The following is a 9,946-nucleotide window of genomic DNA, read 5'->3' as shown; positions in this document are numbered from 1 at the left end:
ATATTCATTATTGTTTGAATTTACAACATAAATGAACTTTAGTACTGTGTTTGAATTAATATTTTAAATGTTTAATTTTGAAAATAAGTTATTTTCAAAAAAAGTATACTATAATTTAAACCCATTTTTCATGAAAGAGTTTAAATGAAAAATACTTTTGAAAAACTTTTTTTTTTTCTCTAACTAAGAGTTATTTGAATATTAGTTGTCAGTTTCGAAAAAAAAAATATTGACTTTATTTCATGCGAAATTTCTTTTAGAGGTTTAAATTTATTGGTGCATCCACGGGAAAAAAAAAAAGAAGTTAAGAACGTAGGAAAGGGAAAAGGAGAGAAAAATAAAATAAATTGTAAATAACCCTCACTTTTTCCTTTTTATTCGAATTTCCATTTTAGGAACAATTGCAAATGATTAAAAATGTGAAAGCACACAAAACACATGAAATCTCTCCTCCACTTAAAAGAAGAAAAATCCGGCAACCGCCGCCCCGGCAACGGTGGCAGAGAATTTCACGGCAGAGGCACCACTCTTAGGAGATTCAGCAGGGACAAATCCAGCTGCTGCAGCATCAGGTCCGCCGATAGGGGCTTCAACCACGTCTTCGCTTCCTGCGGGAGCATCAGCCCCCTCGGTGTTTCCGATCTCGTTTTCGGCGCCGGGAGCCAATTGAGCTCCGACGTCGGCATTATCAGCAGAGGCCTTGGGAGATTCGGCGGGTGTTGCTGCACAGGCGAAGCCGATGACGGCGAAGAGGACGAGAGCAAAGACAACAAATTGGCGTGCCATTTTTGGTGCTTTTTAGCTTTTTTTTTTTTTTTTTTTTTAAGGTTATTGAAGGAAAATGCAGTTCTTTGAAATGAAGATGAAGAACTGCAAGAAATGTGAAGGCTTGATTTGAAAGTGGAGAGGAGAGGGGTTTATATATCTTGGAATCAACGGGATTTTCGCTTACGACTTAGAGTTTGTTAGCGTTTGGGCGAAACTGAAGGCTGCGTATTGTGAGCCAAGCCACATAATTCAATTCTTTGTTAAAAATAATCTCCTATTTTCAGTTCATTTCTATTTTAAATTTACATTTTACAACTCTTCTAACTAAATTTAAAAACACCCATACTGGCATCCATCTCTATACTTCTCATTATTATTATATTAAAAATATTTTTTGAAAAAATTAAAAAAAAATTGTTACGTAGTAAATTATGATGGAACAATTTATTAGATGTACAAAATAATTGCGGAGATGCAACTAAGTATTTTCTAATTTAAAAAACTAGAATAAAATCCTTGTTATTATTATTAACATGATGAAGATATTCTAAAAAAGCAAAAAGAAAAATTGAACAATCTAATTAGTTTTAAAATAATCATCACGTCAATTTGTGATTGGTCATTTGGATGGAAAGATGGAGTATCATTTATTTATTTATTTTGAGATAGATGAAGTACTATTTTTCTTTTAAAATAACATTAATAAATTAAAATATTGTATGACAAGGTATTGAAACTGTATTTAATTTAATTTTTTGTATGTAGCTAATGCCTTTTTTTTTTTTGAAACAAAAATATAATCCAATTATGTTCATTGATTTGTCGTCAATTTCAGTATAAATCTGTTTACATTCCATGTGATTTACCCCTCACATTTCTTGAATCAATAGAGAATGATTTACCCACTTTATTATTCCATTTATTTACCATATTCCATCTACTGTCATATCGAGCTAATTAAAAAAAAAAAAAAAAAAAACATAACAACAAATGCATTTGAAATATACTTTTATAACCATTAATCTTATAAACACTGCTTTGAATTTTGTTACCTCATTATTTATTTGTTACAAGTATTTCGAAGTCTAAGTCAAGACCATTGGGTTTGGCTTATTGCGATAAGCTTGATTCTTGAAATAGGTAAAGGTATCATCATTTTTTGGCAATGTGTGGGAGGCAAGGAATAAGATGGTCTTTCGTAGGCTCAAATTTTTACTCCACTAGTATATGTAATGACAATGTGCATATGAAAACTATAGAAGACATTGCTGAAAAAATTCACGTGAGGGTCCGAACTTTCAACCCCTCAAATAGACTCAACCGGTAGTTTCTTCCTTTAAGGAACACTTGGATGTTGAACTCGAATGTTGCATGCATAGAACCACTCCACTCATTTCAGGAGTTTAGGTTGAGTGATTCAGGATCATCTTGGGCGTGTTCATTGCGCTAATCGACAATACATCTCTAGCTGTCAGGAAATCAAAACTCCTTATGTGTATGCGCTATGTGAGGGGCTTATTGAGACCTTTGTAATTAATTTAAAATCCTATTTTACACCGAATTTGATTTTCTTGAGGTTGTCATTTTTGTAAACGGAAAAATGATGGATATTATTGAAGTTTCCTTTTGATTAATGTGGTTAAAGACATGACGAAGGCTTCGGGGGATATTTTTTTTCCACGTTCAATGGTCTCACAATGCTTTGGCTCATAACCTTGTATCCAAGGCCATGGACGAGAAAATTTACTCTACATTGTTCTCCTCTTACCTTGAATAGTTTTCTTTTGTCTCAAGATATAATTCTTCAAGTGATTGTTTTCTCCTTAAAAAAAATGGCAACATGCATCGCTAACATTTGGATTAGGAACACTCACTGATATAAAAAATTCAAAACCTTGAAAATTAGGAATTTTTTTGGTTATATGAACACGTGATTACCATATTCTAAAAACCACAAAATTAAATTGAATTCAATCTAAAGGAACAAACTAGATATATATTTTGATCGAAGATTAAGAAAAACTAGTTATCTATTTTAAGTTGGAACACTTTACAAACAAGTTGATTATACCTACTTGAATATCATTGACATGCAACACCTAACTTAACAATTGTAAAATGACGATGAAACCATGTCATTGACCCTAAAAAATTTCATTACAAATTTCAAAATTTTGTTTTGTACAACTTAATGACTAAAATTTAGATGGTCTCCCAAAATCTCAAATGTGCATGCCACAACATAGAACTTAATAAATACAAATTACCTCTACATAATGTATCAGAAATAGTGAAATTACTAAATAAAATATAAATAATAAAATTAAGTCATTAGCAATTCCCGACATGTTACTACTTAGTACTTTTGTTTCTCTTTCCTTTGATTTTTGTTTTGTTTGAAAAACTTTTCTCTGCAGTTTGCAATAATAATAATAGGAAGAAGAAGAAGGAGTAAATTAAAATCATAATTTTGTAAATAAGTCACAAATCATAGATCCTAATGAAATGAGGTTGGTAGAAATGGGCCGCTATTGGAGGCCCAAACTTGTAAAACACAAAAGGAAAGGGAGGCCCATAAGGAGGGGAAGGTGGATTCAATTAGGGCTCTCTGGAAGGAGGGAAACTCTAAAAACCCTCCCGCTACTCTCCCCCGGCCAGTTCCAGTCCGAGGAGCTTCTCTGATCTTTCTCTCTCTTTGTTGCTACTTCGCAGTCGGAGATCCATTTCATAGATATATACGATCTGCAACTCCTCAATCCGAGAGTTAAGCTGATATCCACCCAGTCATGGCGCTCGCTTTCGATGAGTTTGGAAGGCCATTTATAATCTTGAAGGAGCAGGAGCAGAAGACCAGGTTGAGGGGTCTCGATGCCCAGAAGGCTAACATTGCTTCTGGGAGAGCTGTTGCTCGTATCCTCAGGACATCGCTCGGTCCTAAGGGCATGGACAAGATGCTCCAGAGCCCTGATGGCGACGTTACAATAAGTTAGTTTCGCTCATTTCCTCTCCTTCTTACTTCTAGTCTCTTATTTTTCTTAATTCTCACTTTCTTTTATGGGATTTTAGAACGAAAAGCGTTGTTCTTTACTCCTTTGTTTGAATCTGGATGCCGCATCTTAATGAGTTGGTGGTACTTGAACGTGGGCATGTTATTATACTCGGCGTTTATATAAAATCTTTGATCTTCTATTGGTTTTTGTACTTGCTCTTGCTGGTTTATAACTTTGGGAAGTAGCATTTCTGAATTTTTGTGATTATAGGTTAGCTGACAATGTAGTTATCTAAGGTTTTTTAGATAATAAATGCAAGTTTGATGACAAAAGCACGAGTTGGACTGTGTAAACCAGCTAATGATCACTAGTGGAAGGGTATCATTCATGAAATGCTGTGGTTTTGACCACTGTATCGTGTTCGTTTTGTAGTGCTTAGTTGGAGACCCTACATCGCATCCCCTTTGATACTTCACATGCATACTATTCTTCTTTAAAAGAAAAAAGAAAGGTTGGAAAGGTTGGAAAAAACTTAGATTTAAGGAAAGCACTATGTCCTTTTTAAGGGCAGGAACCTGGACACTGTCGTGTTTTAGGAATTGCAAACATCTTTTTTTTCTTCTTCCCTTTTTGTGGTTTTATTTTGAGCCATAGGTGAATCCATGGGTGGTCTTTTTGGTTTTTGTTTTTGTTTATATTTATTTTTTAAGTTCTGTTTTTGTTAGTTTGAACATTGAAGTTTTGGGCTTAGGATGTAACTCCATTCATTTTCTTTTTAGATTTTGTATACCTGAGATCATGTACAAACATCTGCCCAATATATATATATTTTTTGGTATGGTATCAGAGATGTAGCTGAAAACAATACATGTTTACGTTATGTTCGATAATATTTTCTTAAAATATACATGATGTTTTTTTTTTGTTGTCCATTAAAACATTTCACTATTGTTGTAAATTGTTTCATTTATGCTGTTGAAGTTGAATTTTGTAGAAGTTTGGACTATTTTCTATTGTTGGTTTATTTTCCAGTAAATTCCACTTTTATGTCTTTTTCAGCAAATGATGGTGCAACAATCTTGGAGCAGATGGATGTTGACAATCAAATTGCAAAATTGATGGTTGAGTTGTCTCGAAGTCAGGACTATGAGATTGGTGATGGCACCACTGGGGTGGTTGTAATGGCTGGTGCACTCTTAGAAGAGGCTGAGCGATTGTTAGAACGTGGAATTCATCCCATTCGAATTGCAGAGGGTTATGAGCTGGCCTCCAGGATAGCTGTTGACCATCTGGAGCATATTGCACAAAAGTTTGAGTTTGGAGAGGCAAACTTAGAGCCTTTGGTTCAAACTTGCATGACCACTTTATCATCAAAGATGTACGGTGACACGAATCTATTCTTTCATGTTTATCTCAATGGCTGTCGTCGTTTCTATAAAAAAAAAAAGTCCAGTATACTTTGCTGTTTCATTATTGCATCAACATTCTTTATTTTTAGAATGATGGTTGGACAGATTAAATTCATTGGTGCATGTTTTGTTTAGGGGTATCTAGCATAACTATTGAAACCATTGTTTGATAATAGTTAATAAACATTGCATATTTTTTATATTAGTCTGGCATAAGTATCATTAATTTTGTTATCATAAATAGTTATTTAATTGATTGCTAAGTGTACTTGTTTGGTTATGTGTAACACGAACCGATGAAAACTATCAACACCATGGTTTCCTCCGAATTTTGTAGCATAATAAATGTTGTATCTGTGCAGATTATGAAATAGAGTTTTTTGTGTTACTGACAGTCAAGTAATCTTACAATATAATCTCACAGGCAAAAGAGAGATGGATGATGAATATTTATTATGACTTATTGTGACTTCGATGCCTTTTATAACCTTTTTCCTATCTTGCAGTGTGAATCGTTGTAAGCGTAGTCTAGCAGAAATTGCTGTTAAAGCAGTTGTTGCTGTGGCAGATCTTGAAAGAAGGGACGTTAACTTAGACCTGATAAAAGTTGAGGGGAAAGTCGGGGGGAAGTTAGAAGATACTGAACTTGTATATGGTATTATTGTTGACAAGGACATGAGTCACCCTCAGATGCCAAAGCAAATTGAAGATGCTAAGATTGCCATATTGACTTGCCCGTTTGAACCCCCTAAGCCCAAGACTAAGCATAAGGTTGATATTGATACAGTGGAGAAGTTCCAGACGTTGAGACTACAGGAACAGAAATACTTCGATGACATGGTGCAAAAATGCAAGGTAGTATGAAAAATACTAAATCTGGCTCTGACATTTTCTGATGGTGTAATACTAACATCTATTTTGTGGTCTTTTTGGCTTGAGATAGAGGTTAGTATAGAATAGAAAGGTTTCCTGGAAGAGAGAGTTCTGCCCTTCAACTTCAACGAATTTTTTGGACCCATACTTCTATTTTAAGGGATATTCACCTATGGTTCTTTTAATAATTTTCTTTAGCATTGTCTGGTCTCTGTTTCATTGACTTGGTTTTTTATTTTTTATTTTTTTTAATTTGGTATTTCCGCTGTTAACAATGTAAATTAGGTTTTTTTCCTTTTTGTTTTGTTTTTCCCCCTCTCATGAAAGATACATGTTTTGTTTCAGGATGTTGGCGCTACATTGGTCATTTGTCAATGGGGATTTGATGATGAGGCAAATCATCTGCTGATGCACCGAAATTTGCCAGCTGTGAGATGGGTTGGTGGTGTGGAGCTAGAGTTGATAGCGATAGCCACAGGTTTATCTCAATTATTTTATCAGCATATGAGATTACTCATGTTGGTGACCCATGGGGTTGGGCTTTGTGAAATCCATAATAATGTTGCCTTCTTGGGATATTACTTTTTCTTGAGCTTCGTAACTAAACATTTTAGGTATTGACCTTTTGTTTGTTAAAACAAGGAGTTTTAATTGTCACAAGTCAAGTGGCACCCATTCTTGACTAATTTGTTGATTCTCAAGTATTATGATGTTTTAATCATTGTTTTCAATCCAAATTGTTTAGGCCAAGAAACTGAATTAAACTAATGTTGGTTCTGTTTGAGTCATTAGTTTTTCAATTACTCTTGATCAAGAGTAATATTATATTCCGTTTTACTTATTTGTTCAAATTGTTGTTTCATCTATTTCTTAGGTGGGAGAATAGTCCCTAGGTTCCAAGAATTAACATCAGAAAAACTTGGGAAGGTATCGCTGATCAATCCTCATTTATCTTTAGCTTATTTTTAGTAATTTTAAGCATTTTGTAATTTTGTAATTTTGAATTTTATTCTTGCGTGCAAATTCAATGTAGAATACATATGTATATTTCATGGTTGATAGGCTTGGATTTGCTTTCAAAACCATATGGAGCTTATTTGGATGAAAAATATATTTTTTCTTGGTCTTATGAGTTAAATTATCATTCAATTTCTCTTTTGTGACTTATTGGGGATTTGTGAAATAATGAAGTATTAGTTGTAGCTTATATGTTTGTTGTTTTTCTGAACTCGAGCAACTTGATTTATGTGAGCTCATTTTTTGATATGACAAGCCGCTCTTACTCACAATGATATCTCCTTTTTCTTCTCTTTTAAAGGCTGGCTTGGTTCGAGAAAAATCATTTGGTACAACAAAAGATCGGATGCTATACATTGAACATTGTGCAAATTCAAGGGCTGTGACCATTTTTATTCGTGGAGGTAGGTAGATCCTTTGTTATTTTGTTCATTCTTCAAGTAATTTATTTAAGCACTTTTGTACTGATTGATAAATGATAGATTAGGCAGTAGAATTTGACTAGTTAGAGAAATGAAGTTAGAGTTGAATTTGACTTAAATCATTATAGCTATTGGCAAATAAGGGAATATGCCCTTGATAAAGGATTTAATATCCTACGAGTTTTTTTATACACAAATATTGTAGGGTTATGTGGATTGTCCTATGAGATTAGTCGAAATGTGCGTAAGCAGGCTTGGACACTTATAAATATTTTTTTTTTAAAAAAAAGAGTTGAATTTGACCTAGTAGTTGAGACTTCTCACTTCCAGTGGTGCCAAGTTTAGCATTATGGCTAAGAGTGAACCAAGTTCTGGACTGTATGGTTTTAATATATGCATAGTTACGGTATCCAGTTTCTTCACAAGTCGGTTGGCAGGCTGTTGTATATTAAAAAGCAGAAAAGATGAGAAAAATGTAAAATATGAAAGAGTCAATAAAATTTAGAAGATGGAAATGAAAGAACACAAATTAAAATCTGGATTCAAGTCCTTTGATGATTATAAGCTCACGAGTTCTATTGTGCGATGGTTTTAGGTAACAAAATGATGATAGAGGAGACAAAACGCAGTATCCACGATGCTTTGTGTGTTGCTAGGAATCTCATCCGCAATAACTCTATAGTATATGGTGGTGCCTCAGCTGAGATTTCTTGTTCAGTTGCTGTTGAGACAGCTGCTGATAAATACCCTGGAGTTGAGCAGGTATGAGGTTTCTGTCTTATCTGTAGCCTTTCTAAATGGACAAATGATGTTGAATATTTTCTCCCCGTGTTTGCAGTATGCTATCAGGGCATTTGCCGATGCTCTGGATGCTGTCCCAATGGCACTTGCGGAGAACAGTGGCTTACAACCCATTGAAACACTTTCTGCTGTAAAATCTCAGCAAATTAAGGTTACTGTGAACAATAACTATCTCAAATCACTGATTCAAACTTAATATTTGTGATTTTAAGCATTAACTTTGCACGAAGGGTTCATCATTAATTTGGATTTAATATGCAGGAGAACAATCCATATTGTGGAATAGACTGCAATGATATTGGCACAAATGACATGCGGGAGCAAAATGTATTCGAGACTTTGATTGGTAAGCAACAACAGATTTTATTGGCAACTCAGGTCGTGAAAATGATTCTGAAGATTGATGATGTCATTTCTCCGGCGGATTATTAGTGCAATTGTGCTTTTTGCTGCCTCACTCATGGCCATGGCTTTCTAATGGCATGGCTCAGTCGTCAGTGACGTGATAGACTCTTGTTTACGGTTAGCAACAGTAGGGATGTACCTTAAAATTTTGCTGGCATTATTTAAAATTTCTGAGTGTGGTTTTCTTTGGGATGATAGATTATTGTTTATGTGTGAATGTAAGGGATGAGCTCAATATTAGCCTTCTCCAGGTTTGTCTGGTCTATACTTGAGCAATGTGACATCATTCATCAACCTGTTTTGGTGCATCTTCATTTTTCTCGGATTCTGATATATTATCATCAATGGATGGAGGAATGTTTTGTACTATGAACCGACTTCATCGGCCATTCCCTTTGCCTTGTTTATCCTACTTTCTCAAAGTTCCTCAAAACAGTACAATTTTCTTCCTTATCCCTTTAGCTTAGATTTAGAGAATCTTGATGATAGGTTGTGTATAAAGGATTTGTGGGAGATTTGAATCTCTAATCCTTGGTCAAGAATATATATTAGATTGAGAGGTTGTGTTTAAGAAAGGTTTGGAAGATTTGAATATCTGATCTCTTGGTCGAGAGTATAGATTAGATTTAGATGTATTTAAGGGGAGAGTATATTCTGTTGACTTGTGTTCTGTTAGGCTTCTTTTCAAAAGAAGTAATGATGTTGTTTTGGGTATTTGGATAATAAATATTGTGGTTGAACATTTATAATTACGTTGTATTACTCGCGTAACACAAAATTCTGTTGAGGAGCCAGACATTTCAAAAATTTATTCTTAAGCAACAATTTTTTTTTTTTGACAAATGGAACCATTTATTTACACAAATATAAGTTTCATGCGATTAAAAATTTAAAAAGTAGAACATGAATTTGATGTTTAATTTATTTTTAAAATTTGGATCTTCGAAAATATAAGAAATGGCAATATTGTAAGTTCATAGAAAAGAATTTGCGAGGCCTTGGTATAAACTCCGTTTCCTCATGCTCCTTGCTCCAAGGAAATATAAATGGGAAAAAAATTGGTGTTATTGAAGTTTATTGTATATAAATTCTGTCAGGATAAATTTTCGAAACGCGGGCCACTGGAAAAGACAAGGATCTCATCGGTATGCAAGTCCTACGGTTCAGATTTACTACAAACAAATCATTTGAATTCTCTCCTCTGTCTTCAATTATTATTATTATTTTTTAAATACTATTCTAATTGTTTTATAAAATTGTG

The 9,946-nt window shown here is 34.1% G+C and overlaps 2 protein-coding genes across 2 annotated transcripts; one reads left to right on the top strand and one right to left on the bottom strand.

Annotated features, from left to right (window-relative positions):
- Positions 1-364: 364 nt before the first annotated feature.
- Positions 365-869, bottom strand: BCP1 (homolog of Brassica campestris pollen protein 1). The gene has a single exon (XM_039029868.2). It carries the CDS (start codon positions 784-786, stop codon positions 457-459), a length of 330 nt encoding a protein of 109 aa, XP_038885796.1. The 5' UTR covers positions 787-869; the 3' UTR covers positions 365-456.
- Positions 870-3,349: 2,480 nt separating this feature from the next.
- On the top strand, positions 3,350-9,054 carry LOC120075805 (T-complex protein 1 subunit epsilon). Its single transcript, XM_039029481.2, has 9 exons — positions 3,350-3,753; positions 4,818-5,136; positions 5,674-6,022; positions 6,386-6,518; positions 6,915-6,967; positions 7,359-7,461; positions 8,075-8,241; positions 8,318-8,431; positions 8,542-9,054. Exons 1-9 carry the CDS (start codon positions 3,555-3,557, stop codon positions 8,710-8,712), a joined length of 1,608 nt encoding a protein of 535 aa, XP_038885409.1. The 5' UTR covers positions 3,350-3,554; the 3' UTR covers positions 8,713-9,054.
- The last annotated feature ends 892 nt before the right edge of the window (positions 9,055-9,946 follow it).

Source organism: Benincasa hispida, chromosome 4, assembly GCF_027475165.1.
Source record: "Benincasa hispida cultivar pf3 chromosome 4, pf3_genome.v1.1, whole genome shotgun sequence".
Lineage (NCBI taxonomy): Eukaryota > Viridiplantae > Streptophyta > Magnoliopsida > Cucurbitales > Cucurbitaceae > Benincasa > Benincasa hispida.
This window is presented reverse-complemented; position numbering and strand designations above follow the sequence as displayed.